Raw genomic sequence first — 27,620 nt, forward strand, 5'->3', positions numbered from 1 at the left:
TCAATACAGCTAAGACGTACAGTCTCACCAAATGATATATACATGTGATACAGTATTATAATCCCAGTAGGTTTTCTTTGGAGAAATAGACAAGCTAATTCTAAAACTGACATGTAAGTATAAGGGATCTAAAATAGTATTTAAAATGCTATGTTTTATCTCAGTATCTTAAATACAGTGGTGTTGTCTTTTTCAAAATTTGGGTAGGGGTTGGCAGCTAGTGTTTATTGAGTATCAGGTACTTTACAACCATCATTTGGTATTTTACAGATTAAAAAAAAACTTAGGCTCAATGAATTTAGACAACTTACAATGTTAATTATAACAATAATGACTATAATAAATAGCTTGTCCAAGATTAGAAAAATTAAAAGCAAGTATCACAGTCAATCACCCGTCGCTGGGCACTGCTGTGTGCCCCGTGTCATTCTCAGCGCTTCCAGTTAACACGCTCTTACAAACACTTAAGCTTTCAAACCACATGACGTTGTTACTAGCATCTCTGTATTACAGGAGAGGAAACTGAGAGTTAAATAACTCAGTTAAATAAGCACAGGAGAGTTAAATAACTCGGCCAGGGTTACACAGCTTTCACCAGCAACACTGGCACTGAAACTGATGCGCCTGGTTTCAGACCCTGAGCCCGTGACTGCTGTGCACGACTGCCTCTCCAACAAGGGACAAGCTGGGATCTAACCCAGGTACAATTCGACTGTCTCAAAGCAGTCACATGGTATCTTCATAGCATCACCTACCTTATGTAAGGACTGAAAATTTTCTTGATGAAAGAAACAAAGAACTGAGTCTTTCTATGCTACTAACTTGGTCATTTATTTATATTCTATCAAAGTTGAAGCTTATTTTGTCTAGGAAAAACCTTTACCCTCGTATTTTTTCATGAATCATCATCCTCTGTCTTCAGTTTTTCTGACTGGGTGACAGACTACTCTTATTTCTACAAGGGTCTTTTTTAAATCCAAGTTAGTTAGAAAATTTCTTATGCAGCCACTGGCTTCTTTGGTTCCTTTTCTTTCTCTTCTTTTGAACTTTTAAAAGTATATGGTTAAAATGGAACTTTATAGACAGGTCTTGCTTTCTCTTTTGAGCTGTCTTCTTTCTCAGGTGTCTGATATTGCTCTCATGCTTGTCTTATGACTCTGGCTTTTTGAAACTTGGTCTCTGAATATCAACTAGGCTTTCTGCTCTTCTTTACTGTTATGATTTCTAGTTTGAAGTAACAGTTGAAACTGGACATGGAACAACACATTGGTTCCAAATAGGAAAAGGAGTACATCAAGGCTGTAGATTGTTACCCTGCTTATTTAACTTATATGCAGAGCACATCATGAGAAACACTGGGCTGGAAGAAGCACAAGCTGGAATCAAGGTTGCCAGGAGAAATATCAATAACCTCAGATATGCAGATGACACCACTCTATGGCAGAAAGTGAAGAGGAACTAAAAAGCCTCTTGATGAAAGTGAAAGAGGAGAGTGAAAAAGTTGGCTTAAAGCTCAACATTCAGAAAACTAAGATCATGGCATCCAGTCCCATCACTTCATGGCAAACAGATGGGGAAACAGTGGAAACAGTGGCTGACTTTATTTCTGGGGGCTCCAAAATCACTGCAGATGGTGACTGCAGCTGTGAAATTAAAAGATGCTTACTCCTTGGAAGGAAAGTTATGACCAACCTAGACAGCATATTAAAAAGCAGAGACATTACTTTGCCAACAAAGGTCCGTCTAGTCAAGCTTATGGTTTTTCCAGTAGTCGTGTATGGATGTGAGAGTTGGACTATAAAGAAAGCTGAGTGCCAAAGAATTGATGCTTTTGAACTGTGGTGTTGGAGAAGACTCTTCAGAGTCCCTTGGACTGCAAGAGATCTAACCAGTCCATTCTAAAGGAGATCAGTCCTGGGTGTTCATTGGAAGGACTGATGTTGAAGTTGAAACTCCAATACTTTGGCCACCTGATGCAAGGAGCTGACTCATTTGAAAAGACCCTGATGCTTGGAAAGACTGAAGGCAGGAGGAGAAGGGCATGGCAAAGGATGAGATGGTTGGATGGCATCACCGACTCAATGGACATGAGTCTGGGTAAATTCCGGGAGTTGGTGATGGACAGGGAGGCCTGGCGTGCTGCAGTCCATGGCGTCGTAAAGAGTCGGACACAACTGAGCGACTGAACTGAACTCAACTTCTAGTTTCAACGGCTGCTGGTATTCTTTCCAGTTTAGTATCACTGATCCATTTTTATTAACATTTTGCTAATAAGTTTTAATCTGTATTCTAGCTCTAACTTGATATAAAGGTCATTAGAATACTTAGATAATTTAATAAACATATATTGTTCATTTAAGAGGTGTGTATTAGTGTACTATTAACATAAATACATAGTAAAACCTATTATTAAGAATAATGCATTATTAAGAAGATGGTTTAATAACAATTTAGATAAGAAAGAATTAACAATTAGAAGCCAGTATAAGCTTCCCAGGTGGCTCACTGGTAAAAAGTCTGCCTGCCAATGCAAGAGGTGCAGGTTCAATCCCAAGGTTGGGATGATCCCACGTAAAAGGAAATGGCAACCTGCTCCAGTATTCCTGCCGGGAAATCCCAGGGACACAAAGTCTGGCGGGCTACAGTCCATGGGGTTGCAAAGAGTCAACACAACTTAGCAAATAAGCAACACAACAGCATAACATCATTAGGATAATAAATGACAAAATCATCTTTTAATTTACTTCTAACAAAAGGACAGTAGATAGGAAAAGAAACAGTATACTCTGATTTCAGTAAGGCATTCAAATCCTAATTATCACAATAATCTTACTGAATATAAGAATGAAATCTGGGATGAATTAAATGAATTTATAGCTGTGGTGAAAACCTTGCTCAAAAATATTAATTAATGAATAAGATATTAGCTTGCAAACAGGTTTTCATTGGCCTAATCCACTAATGGATAGGCATTAATAACAAAATTTTAGTTTTTTGCTTAAAAAAAAATAACCGACAACCCTGAATGTTTTAACTGACATGGGCAAAAATCTGCTGACCAACAAAGAACGAAAACTACTAAATGAAAAAAAAAAAAAAGAAAGCATGACTAACATGAACAGAAGTCAGAAGACACAGGGAAGAAAAAAAACCCAAAAACCTATTTTCATTTCTGGTTGTTACCTTTCAGGAACAAGGTAACCAAGAAAAAGCTGACCAAGATGCTAACCTATTATCATATAATGCCATATAATGAAAACTAGAACTATTTAGCCAGGACAGTGACTGAGTGTTTGCACTTGCACAAGGAGAAAAAGAACATGTGAGGAAAGGAAAGGGTAGGTATACTTTCTTCAAGATGAGGAAGAACTTCACAATATTCAGAGCTGTTCAGAGAATGAACTTGACACAGTGATGTTCTCATCAGCAGGGCTAAGGACAACCCAACAGAAACTTAAAGATTCAAGAATTCTTGTTTCTGGAAGGAATTTCATCTTTTTTATACAATAATACTACAATATTTATAGGCCTATGTAAATTAACTCATAGAAACTTTTAAAAATTATACTTAAAATTAGCAAAAGAAATCCATCATTACGAAAAAATAACACTTTACTTTTCTACCAAAGTGACAAATTTACACTATAAGCAACTTATTATATATAATAATCCGAAGTAAGAACACAACAGTAGTCAATAGTGATAATAAAATCAACGAAAAATGAATAATAACACTATTATTTACAGAGTACATTAGAACTTCTCAAACTGCTTTTCCACCTGTTTGCCATCTAATCTGAAAACAACTCTGAGGCAGACAAGGCAGTTAGTATGAGTCCCATTTTACTGTCTTCTTGAGGCTAAGAGGGGAAAATGACTTTCCTCAGAATTCAAGTTGGTCCACAGGAGGAAGTATGAATCTAGAGCTCATGCCTCCTGGTTAGTGCCCCTTCTTTCTTTCTTTTGCCACATGGCCAGTGGGGTCTTAGTTCCCTGACCAGAAACTGAATCCAGGCCCACGGCAGTGGGAGTGCCAAGTCTTGACCACGGACCCCCAGGGAATTCCCCATTCTTTCTTTAATAACTTTGTTCTCCCTTCAATGAATACAACATTTTCATTGTACAACGGTTAGAATTCAGATAAATCATCTTCCTAATTAGACAACGTATCAATATTAACAAGAAACTTTAACTTATGTTTGAAATGAATAAAAAAGAAATAACTCAAATAAATGACTAAGAAAAAATTTCTTTTACTTCCCAAAATACTAAGCTGAAAAAACAGAAGGCTAACAGGATCAGTTAAGTAGAATACTGTTTTCTTGACCAACCATTAAATATTTTACATGTAAATACTCAACACCAAAATGGAGACACACTTCGTTAAATGGGCCTCTAGCAATATTAGATTTCTCATCTTCATAAGCTTAAAGAACACAATCTAAGTTTCCTTTTTAATGATATAATTATCAGGTAAAACCATTACCTTGGGTGTGCTTCCTTTAATGAATTTTTTAATTGAAGACAACAAGCCGGTTTCATTCTTCGGTGGTTTTTCTCCTCCTGAAGGCAGGCTGTCATCAACTTCTGAGTATTTCCTCTTTGCTCTGGCAGTGCGTTGTGTTTGGATTTGATTTGATTGCTGAGAAGCCTTCCGTGTTCTCAGCCTCATCTTTTATGGGTGCCACATGTAAAACTATAAAAGAAAAATAATCAGGTTATTAAAATTAAGCCTAGTGTACCCACGTGTGCCCAGTTTACCTAGGTTTGTAGAATCTTAGTTTCCCTGATGGGGATCAAAACCAGGCCCTCAGCACGGACAGTGCAGAGTCCTAACCTCTAGAGCACCAGAGAATTCCCAAGAAACTAACTTTTTAACTGAAAGGCACAGTGCTTTGAATTTTATTACATTCTCCCAAATAACCTTCCCACAACTTCTGAAATATTACACCCTGTGATCTAATAGAGTGTGCACGTCCCTTTCAGAATACTGTAGTGCCTCCATCCTTGCTGACACTATCATTCATTTAATCACTCATTCGTTCAACAAGTATTTACTGGGTAAGTAAGTACCTGGTAAAACAAAAGAGAGAAGGTTTTTACCCTCAGGAGACCACAATGTAGTGGAAAAAACCCTTAAGTCATTGAATGAATTAGTTCCAAGAACACAATTCTAATAATCAACAAGTACAAAAGTGTGGCAAGATTGAGTCAATCATTTTACAGGATTTGATCTTACCACATGCATCGATCCTTTAAAAACCAAACTCATCTGGCTCAAGCTGCCGGAGTAGAAGGATGGTGCTCATCTTCTGCGAGAGCACAAAACTCCAACTAGCCGCTGAACAACCAAGGACAGGAGGACACTGGAACCCACCAGAAAAAGACACCCCACGTCCAAAGACAAAGAAGCAGCCTCAGTGAGATGATGGGAGGGGCACAATCACAATAAAATCAAATCCCATGCCCACCGGCTGGGTGACCCACAAACTGGAGAACAGTAATACCAAAGAAGTTCTCCCACTGTTGTAAAGGTTCTGAACCCCACGTCAGGCTTCCCAGCCTGGGGATCCGACAAAGGGACTGGGAATCCCCAGGGAATCTGGCCTTGAAGGCCAGCAGGATTTGTTTACAGGACTTCCACAGGACTGGGGGAAACAGAAGCTGCAGTCTTGGAGGGCACAAACACTCCTGCACACACCAAGACCCAGAGGAAAGGAGCAGGACCCCACAGGAGACAGAGCAGAGACACCAACTGGCATTGAAGAGTCTCCTGTGGGTATGGAGGTCGGCAGGGGCTCAGCACAGAGATGGGGTGCTGGCGGCAGCAGGTGGGGCAGGCCCCCTCGGCGTAAACCCTCTTCAAGTCCCTCTTGGAAGTCCCCATTAACCCTACCACAGAGCCTGTAGAACCCAGGGCCAAACGACTACCAGGGAGGGAGTGAAACCCCACCCATCGGCAGATAACTGGGTTAAAGTTTTACTGAGCAAGGCCCTGCCCACCAGAGCAAGACCCAGTTTTTCCCACCACCAGTTCCTGCCTCTGCATCTTCTCCATTAGAAGAAGTAAGAACCACAGTCCCACAGTGGCTTAAACAGAAACCACATTATCGAAATTTAATTAGGAAGAAAAAGCAGAAAGTTATGTCCCAGATGAAGGGACAAGATAAAACCCCAGAAAATCTAAATGAAGTGGAGATATGCAACTTTCCAGAAAAAGAATTCAGAATAATCATAGTGAAGATGATCCAGGATCTTGGGAAAACAATGGAGAAGATGCAAGAAATATTTACCAAAGACCAGCAAGAACCAAAGAACAGAAGTGAACAGTACCCTAGAAGGAACAGGATAACTGAGGCAGAAGAACAGGTAAATGACTGCAGGACAGAAAAGTGGAAACCACCGCCACACAACATAATATAGGAAGAAGGCGGCAAAAAAAAGAAGACAGCCTAACAGACCTCTAGAACAACGTTCAACACAACAACATTCACATCACAGGGTCCCAGAAGGAGGAGAGAGAGAGAAAGGACCTGAGAAAACACCTAAAGAGATAATAGCTAAAAACTTCCCTAACATGGGAAAGGAAATAGTCAACCAAGTTCAGGAAGCACAGAGTCCCAGGCAGGATAAACCCAAGAAGAAACACAACAAGATGCATAATAACCAAACTGACAAAAGTTAAAGACAGAGATAAAATACTAAAAGTAACAATGGAAAAACGACAAATAACATACAAGGGAACTCCCATGAGGCTATTAGCTGATTTTTCAACAGTAACTCTACAAGCCAGAAGGGAATGGCATGATATATTTAAAGTGATGAAAGGGAAGAACCTATAGCCAAGAATACTCTACCCAGCAAGACTCAGATTTGATGGAGAAATCAAAAGCTTTCCAGTCAAGCAAAAGCTAAGAGAATTCAGCACCATCAAACCACCTTTATAGCAAACGCTAAAGGAACGTCTCTAGACAGGAAACAAGCGAAGGAAAAGACCTACCTACAGAAAATAAACCCAAAACAATTAAGAAAACTGTAATAGGATCAAATAAACCAACCAAAAGACAGAGGCTGGCTGGGAGATGAAAACATGTGCATGCATGCACTTCCACTCACCACGTCACTCTGCTTGACCCCTCCCCCCATTGTTTGTAATTATTTTATACTGTTAATCATGTTCCCATTATGGCTTGCAATTGTAATTTTTATTTTTTGTCAGGCTGTTGATTGTGAAAACTGACAAATATCTTTTACTATCGTGATTATGTAACTATTACTCACTTAATACTACTGCATCATGATTGGTCAACAGAACAATGATAGAACTCTGTATCACCCAGAACTACTATTTAATAGAAACACCTGTAATCACTTTTTAAAATCCAGATGCATATCAGAATTATCTTGACATTTTTTGAAAAATACAAATGCCCAAGTATTGATTTTTCCCTCCAGAGCTCCGGACATGCTTCTAACGAGCAGCCGTGTTTAAAGCACCTGGACTATATGATGATCTTTGATCTGGCCTGTTTCCCTTTCCCTATTTCATACTCAGTGTTCCCATTTCGGAGAAGGCAATGGCACCCCACTCCAGTACTCTTGCCTGGAAAATCCCATGGACGGAGGAGCCTGGTAGGCTGCAGTCCACGGGGTCGCTAAGAGTCGGACACGACTAAGTGACTTCACTTTCACTTTTCACTTTCATGCACTGGAGAAGGAAATGGCAACCCACTCCAGTGCTCTTGCCGGGAGAATCCCAGGGACGGGGGAGCCTGGTGGGCTGCCGTCTATGGGGCTGCACAGAGTCAGACACGACTGAAGCGACTTAGCAGCAGCAGCAGTTCCCATTTCACTTAGTTTATGTTTTCCAATTTTTCCATCTCTTTTTTTTTTTTGATGTTCCTTCTCAACCTTTATCAAGCATAGTAGAAAAGCTTTGCACAGATATACATAAATAGTATATACAACACATGTATTTTAGAAACTTACGAATTTTTGCCTAACTAAAACTTTATGACATTTTGATTCCACTTGTTTGATTTAGTATGAATAGAATGCTAAACTTCTAATTTTAAAAAAACAGATATGCATCAAGCAACAAAGGTTTATTGTACACCACAGGGAACTACAGTCAGTATCTTGTGAAGTGAAGTAAAAGTCGCTCAGTCGTGTCTGACTCTTTGTGACCCAATGGACTATACAGTCCATGGAATTCTCCAGGCCAGAATACTGGCTTGGGTAGCCTTTCCCTTCTCCAGGGGATCTTCCCAACCCAGAGATCGAACCCAGGTCTCCTGCACTGCAGACTGATTCTTTACCAGCTGATCCACAAGGGAAGCCCAAGAATACTGGAGTGCGTAGCCTATCCCTTCTCCAGCAGATCTTCCTGACCCAGGAATTGAACTGGGGTCTCCTGCATTGCAGGCAGATTCTTTACCAACTTATCAGGAAGCCAACCTTTCAAAATCTCAGGTTATCTCCATTTGCACTTGCAATTCCTAGCCCCTTTCAGTGTTTTTCAGATGGCTATCACTGTTTCAGCGGCAAATCCGAACGGAAAACATCCAGGCACAGCATTATCCAATAGAACTTTCTGCAACAATGGAAATACTCTGTGTCTGCACTGTCCCATACGGCAGCCACTAGACGTGGGTGAAAACCAAGTGCTTAACATGTAATTAGTGTGACTGAGGAATTGAATTTTTAATTTCACTTAGTTTTTATTAATTTAATTTTAAATAGCCACCTGTGCCTAGTGGCTATCATATTAGAGAGTGCATGTCTAAGGGACGAATCTTGTAACAACTTATAATGGAAAATAATATACATGTGTAACTGAATCACCAGCTGCGCACCGGGAACACTGTGAACCTACTGCGCCAGTGACACGTACAAAGGAAAAAGCTCGCACCACAAAGAAAAAATACGAGGGCATCAATCTGAACTCTCATTTTACTGATGAGAAAATTAATGACTGGCAAAGTTGTCCCAAGACTCAGTAGTTGAGAATATTCCCCGAATTAGAATCTGTTAAAGAGACAACTGAGAAAAGAGTGAAAACTACTATACTAAGAATCAAGAGATGTTACTTCTAATCCTACTTCAATCATCACTAAACTATAGCCCCTTAACGATTTTTTCCCCTGTATACTGAATACATTCATCTTGACGCTCAAAATGGAAATGGATTTAGAAAAGGCTGTAAAGTGCAGAGGACATACAACTACTCACAGCAGTGAGCACAGTCCCAGAAAGGTCTGACCTGTTAGGCACGCTAAACTCCTAAAGGTACAGGAATTCTTGGCAAAGAGCAGGGTCTTACAGACAAATGAGGAAGCTGAAGTGATGTCTTTAATAACCCAACACAATGTCCACAGAAGAAGAGTTAGGATGCCTCCCTTTTTCAAAATACAGAAAGTGCACACACGCACACACACAAAATCTATTTCAACCAAAAACCCAAACTCAAAAGGCTTCACCAGAAGAGTACTAAAATATCTTTCCATTGTTTTTCATCACCAAATGGTGCTCAGTTTTTAAGTTGTCATCCCCAAATAAAATAAATATTGCCTTTTTTCCTAAAGAGTCAATATGAACTTCTAAGGGATTTACTCAAGGCATGTATTACTAAAAACTCTACAGTGCAAAAATTTTAATTTATTTGTTCTTCAGCACAGCACTCCTTAGAAAAGGAAAATTCCCATATAGCAAATGCATAGGGGAATTTTTCACAAAGAAAGTTGTTTGTATTTGATTTAAATTTTTAAAAATATTTTCAAAAATATCTATGAATGAACCTATCTTAAGTCCAGAATCATTCAAAGACAATGAAATTCTGACATCACTGTCGGCCACCATGCTCACTGGTTTCTGTACCGTCTATGGCACAGTATAGCAAAAGCAGCCTAAGACAACATGCAAATGAATGGACACAGTTGTGTACAAAGCAAACAAACAAGTGTTTAGAAGCAGTCAGTCCACGGGCAGTAGTCTGCAGACATGCACTAAGTGACTTTATAACCCAATTAGACTATTCTAAATTTTTCAATAGCAATGGTTCACGCCAGATGAAAAATGGAGTAATATATTTAAAATAAAATAATCAAGGGAAGAACATACAAACCAAAGATTTTATATCCAACAGAAATAACTTGCAAAAATAACGGCTATGGACAAACTATTACCAATATGTAAGAATTCGGTGAATACTGTGCTCAGGGAATCCTTCCTGAAAAACTTAAATGAGCATTTCAGAAAACCAAATTGACTACAGGTATTCCTTTAGAACCAATGGTGATTGTCAAACATAAAACATATAGCTACAAACAGTTATCAAGCATGTAATAGCTATATTCTATATAAATGTAGATTCACTCAACCTTTTACAAGTGAGGGAGAGACTTCCCCGGTGGTTAGGACTCCACACTTCCACTGCAAGGGGCACCGATTTGATCCATGGTAGGGAAACCAGGATCCGACGTGCCACCCAGCACGGCCAAAACAGAAAGAAAGTAGGCAAGAGTGGGGAGAGCACTGCCAAGAAAAAGGTATATAGTGCTTCGGTAGTCATACATATTATCTTCAAATCTTCCAATACTGGTACTGCTCCTCTGAAACTGCTGTGAGAGTAATTTATTAATATTTCCGTTTCTAAGCCCACATCTGTCATCTACCAGGTTCCTGAGAGCCAAGACACGGCATTGAGCAAAACAACAGGGAAGCAGGATGGAGAGCCAGAATACAGCCCCATCAGAGCCTGACCACGGCCAGTGAGGACGCCAACAAACCCTGTCCTCAAAAAGCAACAGTACAACTCGACAAACGACAAAAACCACCGTTAGCAGTTCACTTCAGTCGCGCAGTCGTGTCCGACCCTTTGCGACCACATGGACCGCAGCACACCAGGCCTCCCTGTCCATCACCAACTCCCGCAGTTCACCCAAACTCATGTCCATTGAGTCGGTGATGCCATCCAACAATCTCATCCTCTGTCGTCCCCTTCTCTGCCTGCCTTTAATCCTTCCCAGAATTAGGGTCTTTTCGGATGAGTCAGCTCTTCGCATCAGGTGGCCACAGTATTGGGAGTTTCAGCTTCAATATTAGTCCTTCCAATGAACACCCAGGACTGATCTCCTTTAGGATGGACTGGTTGGATCTCCTTGCAGTCCAAGGGACTCTCAAGAGTCTTCTCCAACACCACAGTTCAAAAGCATCAATTCTTCGGCGGTCAGCTTTCTTCACAGTCCAACTCTCACATCCATACATAACTACTTGGAAAAACCATAGCCCTGACTATATGGACCTTTGTTGGCAAAGTAATGTCTCTGCTTTTTAATATGCTGTCCAGATAGGTCATAATTTTCCTTCCAAGGAGTAACCGTCTTTTAATTTCATGGCTGCAATCACCATCTGCAGTGATTCTGGAGCCCCAGAAATAAAGTCTGTCGCTATTTCCACTATTTTCCTCATCTATTTGCCATGAAATGATGGGACCAGATGCCATGATCTTAGTTTTCTAAATGTTGAGCTTTAAGCCAACTTTTTCACTCTCTTCTTTCACTTTCATCAAGAGGCTCTTTAGTTCTTCTTCATTTTCTGCCATAAGGATGGTATCATCTGCATATCTGACGTTACTGATATCTCTTCCAGCAATCTTGATTCCAGCTTGTGTTTCTTCCAGCCCAGTGTTTCTCATGATGTTCTCTGCATTTAAGTTAAATAAGTAGGGTGGCAATATACAGCCTTGACATACTCCTTTTCCTATTTGGAAACAGTCTGTTGTTCCATGTCCAGTTCTAACTGTTGCTTCCTGATCTGCATATAGGTTTCTCAAGAGGCAGGTCAGGTGGTCTGGTAGTCTCATCTCTTTCATTGTTTTCCACAGTTTATTGTGATCCACACAGTCAAAGGCTTTAGCATAGTCAACAAAGCAGAAATAGATGTTTTTCTGGAACTCTCTTCCTTTTTCCATGATCCAGCGGATGTTTGCAATTTGATCTCTGGTTCCTCTGCTTTTCTAAAACCAGCTTGAACATCTGGAAGTCCACAGTTCACATATTATTGAAGCCTGGCTTGGAGAATTTTGAGCATTACTTTACTAGCGTGTGAGATGAGTACAATTATGCAATAGTTTGAGCATTCTTTGGCATTGCCTTTCTTTGGGATTGGAATGAAAACTGACTTTTTCCAGTCCTGTGGCCATTGCTGTTTTCCAGATTTGCTGGCATATTGAGTGCAGCACTTTCACAGCATCATCTTTCAGGATTTGAAATAGCTCAATTGGAATTCCATCATCTCCACTAGCTTAGTTCATACTGGTGCTTTCTAAGGCCCACTTGACTTCACATTCCAGGTTGTCTGGCTCTAGGTGAGTGATCACACCATCGTGATTATCTTGATCGTGAAGATCTTTTTTGTATAGTTCTTCTGTGTATTCTTGCCACTTCTTAGTACCTTCTGCTTCTATTAGGTCCGTACGATCTCTGCCCTTTACTGAGCCCATCTTTGCATGAAATGTTCCCTTGGTATCCCTAATTTTCTTGAAGAGATCTCTATTCTTTCCCATTTTGTTGTCCTCTATTTCTTTCGATTGATCGCTGAGGAAGGCTTTCTTATCTTTCCTTGCTATTCTTCAAAACTCTGCATTCAAATGACCGTATCCTTCCTTTTCTCTTTTGCTTTTCACTTCTCTCCTTTTCACAGTTATTTGTAAGGCCTCCTCAGACAGCCATTTGGGTTTTGCATTTCTTTTTCTTGGGGATGGTCTTGATCCCTGTCTCCTGTACAGTGTCACCAACCTCAGTCCATAGTTCATCAGGCACTCTATCAGATCTAGTCCCTTAAATCTATTTCTCACTTCCACTGTATAATCACAAGTGATCTGATTCAGATCATACCTGAATGGTCTCGTGGTTTTCCCTACTTCCTTCAATTAAAGTCTGAATTTGGCAATAAGGAGTTCACGATCTGAGCCACAGTCAGCTCCCAGTCTTGATTTTCCTGACTGTATAGAGCTTCTCCATCTTTGGCTTCAAAGAATATAATCAATCTGATTTCAGTGTTGACCATCTGGTGATGTCCATGTGTAGAGTCTTGTTTTGTTGGAAGAAGGTGTTCGCTATGACCAGTGCCTTCTCTTGGCAAAACTCTGTTAGCCTTTGCCCTGCTTCATTCTGTACTCCAAGGCCAAATTTGCCTGTTACTCCAGGTGTTTCTTGATTTCCTACCTTTGCATTCCAGTCCCCCATAATGAAACGGACATCTTTTTTGGGTGTTAGTTCTAGAAGGTCTTGTAAGTCTTCATAAAACCGTTCAACTTCAGCTTCTTCAGCATTACTGTCAGGGCACAGACTTGGATTATCATGATATGGTTTGCCTTGGAAACAAACAGAGATCATTCTGTCATTTTTGAGATTGCATCCAAGTACTGCATTTTGGACTCTTCTGTTGATTATGATGGCTACTCCATTTCTTCTAAGGGATTCTTTCCCACAGTAGTAGACCTGGGGAGTTCATCTTTCAGCGTCCTATCTTTTTGCCTTTTCATACTGTTCATAGCATATCATACTGTTCATACCATATCAGCACTATGGAAATCAACCAAAAGCAAACAACAATCTGAGAGTACTTTAAAAAACATTCAACTATTAGTAAAAACACTGAAGTGTCTGAAAACAAAACAAAACATTGAGAGCCTGTGTCATTCTTGTTCGGGGCTGCTCCATTCTACACCCATCTGCAAGCACCCGAAGTCTGGCAGGCTGAGATGACTGGTAGCTTTGAGGTTACCATAAAAAAAGGCTCACATGATTGAGAGCAGTTGGACAATGACCACATTCTGGTGGTAGCATCAGTGTAAGTGACAATCCTGGTCTAAGTGATAACTTCTGTGGCAGAGCTAGGAGGACCGAGACTTCCCCATCCTTGAGCTCTGGGGCTGCTGGGACAATATTCCTGGCAGAGGCAGCATACACACACAGCAGCAACTACAGAGGCACAAGCTCCCACACTCTCCTGGCCAACTCTGCAGCTGCATGGAAGAACACAGGAGATACAAAGTGAACCGGTGAGAATAAGAGCTGGAAAAGGCCTGCAAAAGGCCTGAACTTTGAATGTGCACCGCACACGAGTCCACAGGTAAGAGACAGAAGCATTACTGCGCAAGATGTTTAGGCATGATATTTGTTCAATCATTAGCTTACCATAAGGCAATGCAGACACCAGGGTGTGCCTTAGTAAAGCTTCAAAATTAAAACAAAAATTAAAAAAAAAAAAAAAAACAAAACAACACCAACAACAAACTAAGCAAAGTCATCAGTAGCTATATCCTGCAGGAAGGCATATTCCACAGATTTTGCCTATGGGAATTACAAAACAACCAACCTTCAGGGAAAAAATTCTGAATCCAGAGTGGCTATCTATTATCTAAGGGACTGGTTTTCAACAAAAAAGTATGAGACATGCAAAGCAAAAGGAAAAAAATAACCCAAACTTGGGGGGGAGGGGGAAGCTGTGAATATGTATTATATGCCAGGCTTACAACAATCCAAGGAATGGATAAGTATTTAGTGTATGAAAGACAAAATTCACTCTTGATCCCTTACAAGTTTAAAATATTCTCTATTTCAACTGGACATATTTTTTATCTAAAACATATGTTGTTAGAAGTCTTTAAAAGCACAAAAATACGAAAAGAACTCACATAATTCCTCAGTCCAGAGATGACTGAAATGTGGATATGCATTACTGATTGTTTAAACACATATAAGTATTTTAGTCAATAGAGATACTACAGTTATGACCTGCCCTATTTCTTCCCCTTTTATACTATTGCTCAGTAGCTCAGTAGTGTACAACTCTTTGCAACCCCATGGAATTTTCCAGACAAGAATACTGGCGTGGGTTGCCATTTCCTCCTCCATTTTATTCTGTTAACTCCCTACTAATATTCTCTGAAAAATCTGAGAACATAATTTTTAATGGCCACATAATATTCCAACATTCAGATAAATGTTCTACAATTTATATGGCCACTGACCTGTCAGAAAATTAAACTGTTCATAATTACTCACTAATATCACTTCAAATGTAATAACCTTATATACAAATTTCAGTCCAAATATCTGATTCTTAATTTCTTAGAAGGGAATTCATTAGGTCAAAAATTGTTAACATTTGGTAGCACTTCTAGAAATACTAGACTTCCCTGGTGGTGCAGATGGTAAAGCATCTGCCTACAATGTGGGAGACCCGGGTTCAACCCCTGGGTCGGGAAGATCCCCTGGAGAAGGGAATGGCAACCCACTCTAGTACTCTTGCCTGGAAAATCTAACAAAGTATTTTTTGGAAAGATGGTTTCAACCAGCAGGATACAAAGAATCTGACTAAATAAACATCAGAATTTATTTTTAATTTTCAAAATGTTGGCTTATTAAAAGTAAAAATATTTTAAATAATCATAACTAATAAAACTAAACATTTTAATTCTATTTATAGGTTACCAACATTTCACATTTTTTAAAATGCCTATGGATGCTCTTTTCTCATTTTTTTCCTAAGAATCTAAAATACTAAGGTTGAAAAAACCTTTGGTTCAACCGTCCCAACCAAAGCAGAAACCTCTTAGGTAGCATTCCTGTCTAAAGGTAATCTAGAATCTGCTAGAATGCTGAAAGAGACAGAGTTTACTGCATAATAATGCAAATACTAAGAATATTAAATGAACTCTAAACAAAAAACCATTTTTAAACTGAGTAAATCCTGCAAATATGTACTGTCACTCTCCTCATTTAATAAATGTCTAAGAATTTAACTCTAGCAATTTGGTTAGCCATAATTTTCCCTGTTTTAAACACAAAGTTTAAAAATTATATTATCTTTTTTAGTTTGCCAATTAAGGCCTAATTTTGAGTTTAGATATTTGCAATATCTTCCCCCAACTCCCCAAAATAACAGAACTATATTTAATACTTTAAAATAAAGGTTTAAATGTCAATGCTTATCTGAATACAGAAACATAATCCAACCAAATATTACACACAACCAAAGCACTGTGTAAAAACTACTGTGTTGGTTTTCTGGTAGGCTGACTTCGGAAGACCCAACCATCAACCTATTCTTTCCAAACATAAAGTAACTGCTTCAGCTACAGAAAAGGTTAAAGTGATATATAATGAATAGCTGTCCTTTAAAAAGTAGTACTCATTATTTCCATTTCATTTTTTTCATTATTTCCATTTTATGACAGAAAGAAAATAAGATGGAGACAATGGCAAAAGTGTGTTACTCTTCAGATAATTTCAATAAAAATAACCAGCAATGTAAAAACAGTCTATCATTAACAAAAATTTTAATTAATTAAAAAATTATCAAATTTTTCAATTTGCTATATCCTGTTTTATTTTTTACTTCTGCTCTTTTTCTAACAGTTATTCACAATGGGTGATTTTACCGCAAACAAAGGGTTAAGCAGGTTAAGAGAAAGAGGGGTTCCGGGAAAAGATAAAGGAAACTACAGAGGAGGTGCTGACCACAAGACAGTTTTGGGGGAATCAGTGTCTAGGTGAAAAAAAGTAACCTAGGGCCAGTTAAGAAATTGATCTCTTTCTCTAGTGCCAGTTTACCCAGTTTGAACCCTTTCCTTTGGTCCAAACCAAAGAGAAAGCAAGGGAGTTATCCCAAGCAACTTGAGACCTAAGAAGTCATGGAGTTACAAACTACAGCTTCCAGAAAAGAGAGCTCCCCCGACTAGTAATTGGAGTTTCACCTAAAGATTCATTTTTATGCATTAATAGGGTTCTGCCTATGGAAAGGAAAAAGCTGGGGAAAATGCCACTACCAGCATAACAAAAACTACAGAATTAAACTTTTCTTGAAGAGAGAGAGCTGAGGACCCAGGCCAACCAAACAAAGATACAAGACAAGACAAGCCCTTTCCAGGAGACAGGATATAAGCACTGGCTTACCTGTGGCAGAGCAAGCAGAGAGACAGTGGTGCTATAAAAGCAGGTAAAAAGAATTCATCTCGATTGTTAACACAAACTACTAAACGCGAAGTGCAGGCCAGCACAGGCCTATGGCGCTCCTGGGAGCAGCAGACGCGATGGGAACCCAGGCCCGTCTTCAGGCCCTCCGCCAGAGACCACCAGCAGTGCTCCCCATGGGGGCGCACGAGGCTGGAGAGAGCTGAAGCCTGGAGCAGCCGGGGGCGCCCTACCTGACCCTCCTTCTCTAAGGAACAAACACTGGAAGGCAGGAGGAGGGGCAGCAGGGGCAGTGCCCCACTAGGATGGGGCAGAGTGTAAGCAAAGCCCTCTACTGATCCCTCTGCACGACTGCAGGGGCAGGTCTCGGGGCCCGGATCTCAGATCACCTAAGGCAGGTTTTTCCAAACAAGACGTGTAAAGATACAAGGCCCAGTTTGGCATACCAGGGCAACATCACTGAAAGCCCACCAGCTCTGACGCCCAGACATACAGAGCCTATCCAGGACTGAGACTGGATGAGGACAAAGGACTTCCGGACTCCAGCACCGTGTAACAAGCACCAACTGCACTTACCTCTGGGAAAGGGTTAGGGGCGCTTCGATTCCACAGAGCTACAGGCACACAGGGAAAGCCAAAATCCGAGAGTCAATTGGGAAAACTGAGGAACACTTTCTCATACCTCCACTTCTAGCTTAAGCACAAAGTAACACTGGAGAAATCTGAAGCCAACGGTGCACTTGAGGTATCCTATGAAACAACAAAACCAAAACTCAGCCTAATGAAACCCCCTAGACTATGCCACAGGATATGCAACTTTCCAGGTATAAACACTAGTCAGTCTTTACTGTCCTATTTATAATATTCAGAATTCAATAAAATACTGCAGAACACACACTCGAAAAGAAGAAAATACCACCGTCAAAAAGCAATAGAAAATCAAAGAAGTTAAAAACAGAAAACTCAGTAAAACCAAAAGTTGGTTGTTGTTTTTTTTAATCAATAAATTGATAAACCTCTAGCAAGAATGGGGAAAAAAAGAGAGAACACACAAATTACCAAAACTGAGACTAGTTTAGTGAGCACCACGACTGCTACAATTTTATGCCCACATTCAACAATTCAGATGAAGTGCTCAAACCTCTAAAAAAAAAAAGTACCACCAAAGCTCAAAGGTAACCTGATCAGCCCATATTTTAAAAAACTGAAATTGCAGAGAAAGTCTCAAAACAAAAAAAAATTCCAGACCCAGACGGCTCTGACAGGCTGGGACCCAGGACCCTTTTGCTGTAGTACTCCAAAGCTTGCACCTGGACAAACCTCTCTTCTACCAACAAAATTACAAAGAAACTCTATGGGACTAAAAATAACTACCTGCCTGAGCAGTTGGGGCGAATTCTGGACAAAAGATACAAAGAGACCAAAAAACCCCAAAAGCCACTTTTGAAGAGCCTGGAACAAAAGCAGGGAGTCGGGAGCAAAGGCAAGGCACTAAACATGCCCTCTGCTCTCAACACCGCCTGAGGGGCGGGCAAACCTCCTAAGCCACCCCTCTGGCCCTGGACACAGCCCGCACTCACCCCATACAAGGAACAAGCCCGCTTCCCCACAGGGAGCAAGCCAACAAGGGAACCTGTTCCCTGGTCTCACTCCCATCTGTTGCAGCAGGGCCCCAATAAAGCCTTGCCTGAGTTTCTTACTTGGCCTCTGGCCAATTTCTATCAATTGGGAAAGGTTAAGAACTCTGGTTGACTTCAACTTCACTGAAGAATTCTACCAAAAAATTTAAAAAAAAAACACAAACAAAAACCCAAACAAACCAATTCCCCCACACTAACCCCAGCAAAACCCAAATCTAATAAACAAAACTCCTCCAGAAAAGAGAAGGGAAGTTTCCAACTTATTTTAAGAGGCCGACATTTCCTCATCATAACCAAAGACCATACATATTAATTGGGCCAAGTACTGCCAGAAATTACCTACATAGTATCTGCAATAATCCAACTTCATTACCTTCACTTAAAAAAGTTCTACACATACATATACATATACAGCCTGATGTTACATTACATTTGTTACATTACAAATTAACTGTCTTCTAAGCACTTTAGAGTTCCGTCACTAAGTTAAATTCTCCATTCTCAGCAATTATGAAATAATACAAGACTGGAAAATAAGCTGTTGTTCAAGGGTAAGTTGTGCCCAACTCTTTGCGACCCCATGGACTGCAACACACCAGGCTTCCCTGTCCTTCACCACATGCCAGAGTTTGCTCAAACTCATGTCCATTGTGTCGATGATGCCATCCAACCATCTCATCCTCTGTCGTCCCCTTCTCCTCCTGCCCTCAACCCTTCTCAGCATCAGGGTCTTTTCCAACGATCCAGCTCTTAGCATCAGCTGGCCAAAGTACTGCAGTTTCAGCATCAGTCCTTTCAACGAATATTCCAGGTTGAGTTCCTTTAGGATTGACTGGTTGATCTCCTTGCTGTCCAGGGGACTCTCAAAAGTCTTCGCCAGCATCACAATTCGAAAGCATCAATTCTTCAGCACTCAGCTTTCTTTATGGTCCAACTCTCAAATCTGTAAATGACTACTGGAAAAACCATAGTTTTGACTATATGGACCTTTTTTGGCAAAGTGATACGCTGTCTAGGTTTGTCATAGCTTTCCTTCCAAAGAGCAAGTGTCTTTGAATTTCATGGCTGCAGTCACCATCCACAGTGATTCCGGAGCCCAAGAAAATAAAGTCTGTCACTGTTTGCATTTTTTCTCCATCTATTTGCCATGAAGTGATGGGACTAGATACCATGATCTTATTTTTTTGAGTGTTGAGTTTCAAGCCAGCTTTTTCACTCTCCTCTTTCAGCCTCATCAAGAGGCTCTTTAGTTCTATTTCACTTTCTGCCATTACAGTAGTATCATCTGCATATCTGAGGTTTTAGATTATTTCTCCCAGTAATCTTGATTCCAGCTTGTGCTTCATCCAGCCCGGAATTTCATATGATGTACTCTACATATAAGTTAAATAAACAGAGTGACAATATACAGTCTTGTCACACTCCTTTCCCAATTTTGAACTTGGCTGTTGTTCTATGTCTGATTCTAGGTGTTACTCTTGACCAGCACATAGGTTTCTCAGAAGACAGACAAGGTGGTCTGGTATCCCATCTCTTTTAAGAGTATTTCAGTCTGTTGTGATCCACGCAGTCAAGTTTTAGCACAGTCAATGAAGCAGAAGTAGATGTTTTTCTAGAATTCTCTTGCTTTCTCTATGATCCAACAAATGTTGGCAATTTGATTTCTGGTTGCTCTGCCTTTTCTAAATCCAGCTTGTACATCTGGAAGTTCTTGGTTCACAAAGTGCTGAAGCCTAGCTTGAAGGATGTTGAGCACTACCTCGCTAGTATATGAAATGAATGCAAGTATACAGTAATCTGAGCATTCTTTGGCATTGCCTTTCTTCGGGATTGAAACGAGAACTTGACCTTTTCCAATCCCGTGGTCACTGCTCAGTTTTCCAAATTTGCTTACATACTGAATGCAGCACTTACCTTTTAGGATTTTTAAATGAGTAGATCGGGGAAATAAATCTACCACTGAAACAGATAAAATTTAAGTAGATTATATCACAAAACAAATATAGCACGGAGTGGAACAACATTTCAAGCTTAAGGATTCATGACACTGGAGGGAAAAGTATAGAATAGAAAACATTCCCACTTTTCAACATTTGAACCAGATCTCATTTCAGGAATAGAAAAGGTTGATTGTTCGGCAATCTAAAACAAGGCAATTAAGTCTGCTTTCTAAGTATTTGCAGTCTTTGGGGGTGGGGGTGGGGGCTCTTCCAAATTGCATCATTAATTCTTCTTCTAGCTTCTCTATCATCTTTAAAATTTCAGACTCTCATCTAACAGCTTTCTCAACACTTCCACTCTGCACCTCAAATTCAACTTACCGAAAGCTTAATTCACCTTTCCTATCTCAGCCCTATTCCTTTTGTATTTTTGCTACTCTATTCTTTGTTTTTTTCTGCCGCACTGTGTGACACGTGGGATCAAACCCACACCCCCTGCATTGGAAACACAGTCTTTACCACTGGTCCACCAGGGAAGCCCCCTACTCTATTCTTGATCACAAGTTATCTGCCTAATCAATCAAGCCAGAAGTCATCCTAAACACTTCATCATTCTTCTCTCCCTTGTCCCCTACAGTCAGTCACCAAATCCTGAGGATTCTACCTCTAAAATATTTCTGTCTGTCCGCTTTAAATCCATCCTCTGCACTCCACAAATCTGCCTGTTCCTGCCCACCAATTCCCTTCAAAATAAAGACTGAACCCTAGCAATATATGTAAAGCCCTCCGAGAGCTACCTCTCCACACCTTCCTTCACTGCCGTCCGCCGCCTCCCCTTTGATCCAGTGATAAGTGTTCTGCACAGGCTGCTGCATCCTACTTCTCCTTCTCTTACTTCACATTCCCTCCTTTCAGCTGATTCTTATCCTCATCATTTACAGCTTAGCCCAAGTATCATACACCCCAATAAGTAACCACCCCCACACGCGCATGCCTGTATAAACCTGCGACTATCTATCCGTAGCTCTTAAAACATCGTATTAAAATAATCTGTTCATGCATCTTTGACTGCACTCGATTGTAAGAGAGCTGAAGGCAGAGATCTTAAAACTCCAACCACCTGGCAAACATAACAGCGCAATCTCTGTTGACTTGAATTGTAATTTTTTTTCATTTCCCTCAAACAGACTACAGATTGGAGAAAAAACTGTATCACCGAAACACAAAATCCTCACTGCAGTAATCAATTCTTGCTCACAAAAAGGCCTACAAATAAAACTAAAAATATCCCTTCCTCATAAGATTTCCTTCCTCTTAAAATCCCTGACCCCAAGCAATACTGGATGCCAACAATTATGGTTGCAAATAGTCTTGTGTGAACAAGATTACAATAATGATATGAGCATAATCTCAGTTGATAATTTGCTACAGAGGTCTTAACTACACAAATTTCTATCAACAACAAAATAGTATATTGTATTCAAAGGATTCTTAACAAATTATCTAACGCTAACCTAATGTGTGTTCTTTCAAACAAATTTTTGCTGAATAAAAGAAAAGGGAAACAAAAGTGGGCCAAAAGATATAAAAAAGAAAACTATTAAAAAGACCATAAATCAAATGTTAAAGGCAACAGTTTTGGGTTTCCCCATAAAATATAGGTATATGTAACCTATAAACTGCTTACATATACTTAAAATTACTTATATAATTGCAAAGTTCTGAAGTAGGCTCCTGAGTGAGTTACTAGAGGAATAGCCCCTGGACTGGTAGGCATCAGTCCTGAATCTACCATGTTAGCTGTAACACTGATTAGACATTGATTAAGACATGTAATCATTCTAGCAATCATTTCATCTCCTCAACAGCAAAAGAAGTTATTGAACATCATATCTATGGAATTTACTACATGTAAATTTTACCTTAAAAAACATCTATCAAAACAAGAGATGAGTCATTAATCTGAGCTGTTTTTATTCTTCTATCACATACAACTCATCTAGAAGCACCCTAATTAAGACACATTTACTACACGTTAAAAAGTCTTCAGGTGGTTCATCATTAAGGAAACAAAGACTAGATGACCCCTTTGGTCTCCTCTAGCTACTCTATTACAAGCAGTAGCACTACTCAATTTACACTTGAGAAAGAAAATCCAAAACAGCATCACCGCCTTAGTTACACCCATGACAAAAATACCAGCATCTGTTTCCTCTGTCTCTTCCAGTTGTATAATCTTGACAGGCTCAGACACCACGACTGTCCACTCTCATTCTCCACTACCTTCCCAAGCCCTCCCTTAAAAGACTTTACAGAAGGAAGAGATTTCTCAGTCTCTCCCACTTATCACCCAACAAAAGTCAAATTCAACCAGAGCAGGAAGATTAAGAAGTATTACATGAATCATCAACTTCAACAGGGAGATTCTTTTCATTGAGCCCTTCCCAACAAAGTGTGTGATAAAGTGGTCTTTTTAGGTTATTATTACTTGATATGTAATTTTCTGTTTTAAAACTAACATTATAGAATTCTTCAAAAACTACTAAATAAAAAACATAATAAAAAGCTGAAAAACTCAGGGAAATGTACAAAAAATAAAGGAGCTGCTGAGTTAGGTTGATGAAATTAAGACTCTTTAAAGTTTTCTTCAATGAACAACCAAAATTTTTTTAAAATGCTTTCTCTAAAACCATGATCAATTTTTCTACAGAAACAAAACATATGGGTTGTTCGATTATTGATGAGTAAATGCTCAATGAAAATATAAACTATTTTTTAAAACATTTATTTATTTTGGGCTGTGTTGGGTGTTCATGGTGGCACATGGGACCTTTCGCCACTGGATACAGGCTTAGTTACTGGCGGCAAGTGGGATCTTAGCTGCCCAACCAGGGATGGAGCCTGAGCCTCCTGCACTGGAAGGCAGATGCCTAACCACTGGACCACCAGGGAAGCTCCTGACCTGATTTTTTTGGATGGCATTATTCAGTTTGTTGATCACTAAGGCACAGCCACTGACATATGTGTTTTAAAATACGACTGGGGCTTCCCTGGTGGTACAGTGGGTAAGAATCTGCCTGCCAATGCAGGGGATACAGGTTCGATCCCTGGTCCGGGAAGGTTCCACATGCCACAGAGCAACTAAGCCCATGGGCCACAACTGGGGACCCGTGTGTCCCAATGACTGAAGCCCGTGCGTCTAGAGCCACGTTCTGCAGCCAGAGAAGCCATCACAGTAGGAAGCCCAGGCACCTCAACAGCAACTGCAGAAAGCCCCGGCACAGCCACGAAGGCCCAGCGCAACTGAAATCAATAACTTTTTACAAAGCTGGGGAGAGAGGACAAGGTGATGAAAAGGGAAAATGATTTTTAAAGTAACACTATTTCAGGACCCCAACTTAAAACTCTGTATATACTCCACAGAAATACCATTAGGGCAAAAATCAGTATTTGTTATGTACAAAATGAGACAGCATGTACTTCTGCTGAGGACAGACTGGTACTTCTTTCACCTAAGCTTTAAGGAATAGCAATTTGAAGACTGTTGTAATTTTAACTACCTGCAACATAACTTACACATGTTGTAAACAGAGCGTTCTGTTACACAGCATGAAAAGAATTCATACCAGTGAAACTTTACAACAAGATGTGCTATTCTAGGAAAGATACAAAATTATGAATTCCTAAGAACTGAGTACTACAATACTCATGAGAAAAGCACATGGGAAATCTGTCACTCCAGTCTATTACTTTTCATCATATTTCTATCCTTTCTATGGAATATACATATATTCCAACATATATAATGTTTTAAATTTACTAGAGTTACCTGTATGCATGCAAGTTACAATGCACTTACTGGATACATTAACAAAGAAAATTTTGGAGAGTTACAAAGTAAAGTCAATTTTGGCAAAATTTTCCTACAAGTATTTTTTAAGTAGTTCTCACCAAAACTGTGCAAGGAGAGGGATACAACTATTTATACTTTTTTAATAAAAACTTCTATTTAAAGAAAGTTTTAAACTTATATTCAACTTACACTCAGGTCAGTAGAAATATGAAACTCTCAGACCACAGTAATTTGATAGTAAGAAAAGAATCAATGAGACGTTAGCAAATACGAAAATTAGTTTTTAACTAAAAATCTTTGAGTACCTGAAATAATTTCCTACTATTCATATTACTACCTACCAAAGAAAAATTAATCTTTATGACTGAGATAAACTGAAGACAAAAAGTTAAAACTTCCCTGGTGGCTCACCTGCCAATGCAGGAGATCCAGGTTCAATTCCTGGCCTGGGAAGACCCCACATGCTGTGGGGCAGCTAAGCCCATGGGCCCCACTACTGAGCCCGTCACCCAAGAGCCCAGGCTCCACAACGAGAGAAGCCACCACGATGAGAAGCCCGTGGACCGCAGCTAGAGAGTAGCCCCGCTCACCCCACCTAGAAAACGCCTGCATCTTGCAACAAGGGCCCAGCACAGTCAAAAATAATATACGTAATTTTAAAGTTTTAAGAAGAGTGAATTTTTATCAAAATTACTAGTCAAAGATGAGGTATGATCATAATTCTCTAAGGAAAATATCCTCTTGTTTGCTACTACTAAAAAACAGGATAAAACAAAACGGGAAAGATTAAAGGCAGAAGGAGAAGAGGGTGGCAGAGGATGAGATGGTTAGACAGCATCACTGACTCAATGAACATGAATCTGAGCAAACTCCAGGAGACAGTAAAGGGCAGGTGAACACGGCGTGCTGTGACCCATGGGGTCGCAAAGAGCGGGACACGACCTGGCAACTGAACAACAAATATTACAAATGAGGGGGAAAAGCATGAGAGTTTGCAGTGTGACTATATTTTTCAAACAATTTTTATCAGTACATCAGAAAACTAAAGGATTATATTTTATGATTACCTTATTTAACAAAATACACTAAAGCAGGTACTTGTAAGGTCAGTAAGAAGTTAATCATTTTCAACTCAATAGAATAATCATACATATTTGGGGAACATCAGGAAGAAAGCAATTATTACTGAAACATATAATCATAGTTTTTCTCAACTGAAAAGATACTTACTGGTTCTGTACATTTTTAACAAATATTACACTCTTTTAACAAAATGTATTTTAAATTTCTACTTAAACAGTAACTGGTCAACATGAGAAACTTAAAATGTCATGTTATGATACTAACAGATTCTTAATCTCCCTTTCTTATTTATTTTTAGCAATGGCTCTGCTTTTTTAGTTTTCAATTTCTCCATATAGAAGTATTTATTCCAAAGAAAATATTCTTCCTAAACCATATATAAGCCACTATTACTAAATATAATCCCAATTATTTCTGAAGTATTCAAATGCCTTCTACTAGTACAATTTTATGTTTCTTTAATCAAAGTAATAAACACATTTCCTTGTTCTATGATTATTATGCTATTATGAAAACCTGACTGCTAGAACCTAAAGTCAAAGCACAGTTGATGATTCATGTTTTACCTAGATAAACTTCCTTTTCTATAATTTCTCGAAATGAAAACAGGAGAGCCTACAATTACCACAAAACATGGGGTCACTAATAGAGTTAAATGGTCTACTGTGACCTTATTTTAAAGTTACATTAAAGACTTTTTAATGTAAATGTTTTACAACACTAATTTTTTTCCAATGGTATTTTAGTGTTTTCCTCCATCCTTTTCTAAAAATACCATAATAAATGGGGGACCTGCAGATGTAAATAAAAGGGCCAGCCAAATCTATAATCCATGCTTGTCCTTAAGGTCTCACAATTCTTCCTGGGACCACACTTAGTCTCACTCATTACTGTCAGGCTCACAAGATTTTCAAAAGACCCAAGAAGCCCAAGTTTCTCACTATAACCCTACTTCCACCACGGCCTTCTTCCTTAATGTTCCTACACACTACACCTTTCCTGATCACAGCTTACTTCTATGTTCCATTGCCTCTGAATCCTCGACTGTTTGTGGTATCAGCAAATTTCTTTGATAACTAATCTGTGCTAATACTGTCAATAGAAGGCAATAGTTTATAAAGCATCTCTTCCAGAGAATTTGTAATTTTAAACAAAACACTGTAGAAAGAATTCCGTAACACAAAGGAGAGACACAAAGTTTGGCATTGGCTTTTCTCAAGTTAAACCTCACAGTCAACACAGAGTCTAGCTGTGCAAGTGAAAACGAATGTGGGCATACAGCAGTAGTGAATGTATGTCTGGCACAGATACGTCATAGCAAATGTAAAGTGGAAACTAAAAGCTGGATGGATTCATCTTAAGTCCCACCTCTGTTAAATCTTCTCATCTTCAAAGAGCAAATGACCCCTGCAGTCAATCCAGTTAAAATTGTCAGGTAAGCACCCAAAAGAATTACTTAGAGCATATCATATACGAGGTCTTCTCAGCACACCTGGTATTTATGACTAAAGTGTCTTTTCTAGTTTATGCATTCACAACAATTTGGTAAATTACAAATATAATTAGATACGGTTTATTCCCAATTCTGACAAACCACTTTTTTCTTTATCACATTAATCCAAAACTCTATGAATGAGGTAATCTTATACCAGTTCATTCAATCTGCAATTAATCCTACAGTTACAAGTCTAGAGTCTAGAACATCCTTTCTGAACAACAGATCGAAGGTTTTTTTAAAAACCGGCCTTGGATGGATTCTGCTGTATAATAATCTCATGAAGAATCCTCTTGACCTAAAATCTCAAACATGGGATCAGCTAGATGAATTGAGGAAAGATAAAACACCCCTAATTCTGAATTTCTTAACCACGAAAAAAAGAGTAGCATTACTAGCTCAGGTGGAATGTCCAAGAGACACTATGTAGAATACTATGAACATTGTATTATAAACAAATATTAAAACCGATCCTATTTGGTTTTTCTATGCAATCCTATTTAGAATTTCTGTACAGTTTCAAGCCCACAAAGGTTAAGGACTACACCGCTTAAGAACTTTCACAGCCTTTCAACCTATACTGAAAAGATAATTAAAAGAATTGAATGAATGAAGAGCTAGAACAAT

At 39.4% G+C, this 27,620-nt stretch overlaps 1 protein-coding gene across 5 annotated transcripts in view; it reads right to left on the reverse strand.

Moving 5' to 3' along the window:
* The window catches only part of CTDSPL2 (CTD small phosphatase like 2), a 76,233-nt gene that overhangs the window by 46,648 nt on the left and 1,965 nt on the right, over positions 1–27,620 (reverse strand). For all 5 annotated transcript variants that reach the window (XR_011465730.1, XM_070378341.1, XM_070378339.1 and 2 more), the window contains exon 2: positions 4,487–4,696. Coding sequence is in view for 4 of the 5 variants with exons in the window: in XM_070378341.1 (XP_070234442.1) it covers positions 4,487–4,672 (186 nt within the window). In the remaining variant the exon portion in view is untranslated. The remainder of the gene's footprint in view (positions 1–4,486; positions 4,697–27,620) is intronic.

This window comes from Bos mutus, chromosome 10, assembly GCF_027580195.1.
Source record: "Bos mutus isolate GX-2022 chromosome 10, NWIPB_WYAK_1.1, whole genome shotgun sequence".
NCBI lineage: Eukaryota > Metazoa > Chordata > Mammalia > Artiodactyla > Bovidae > Bos > Bos mutus.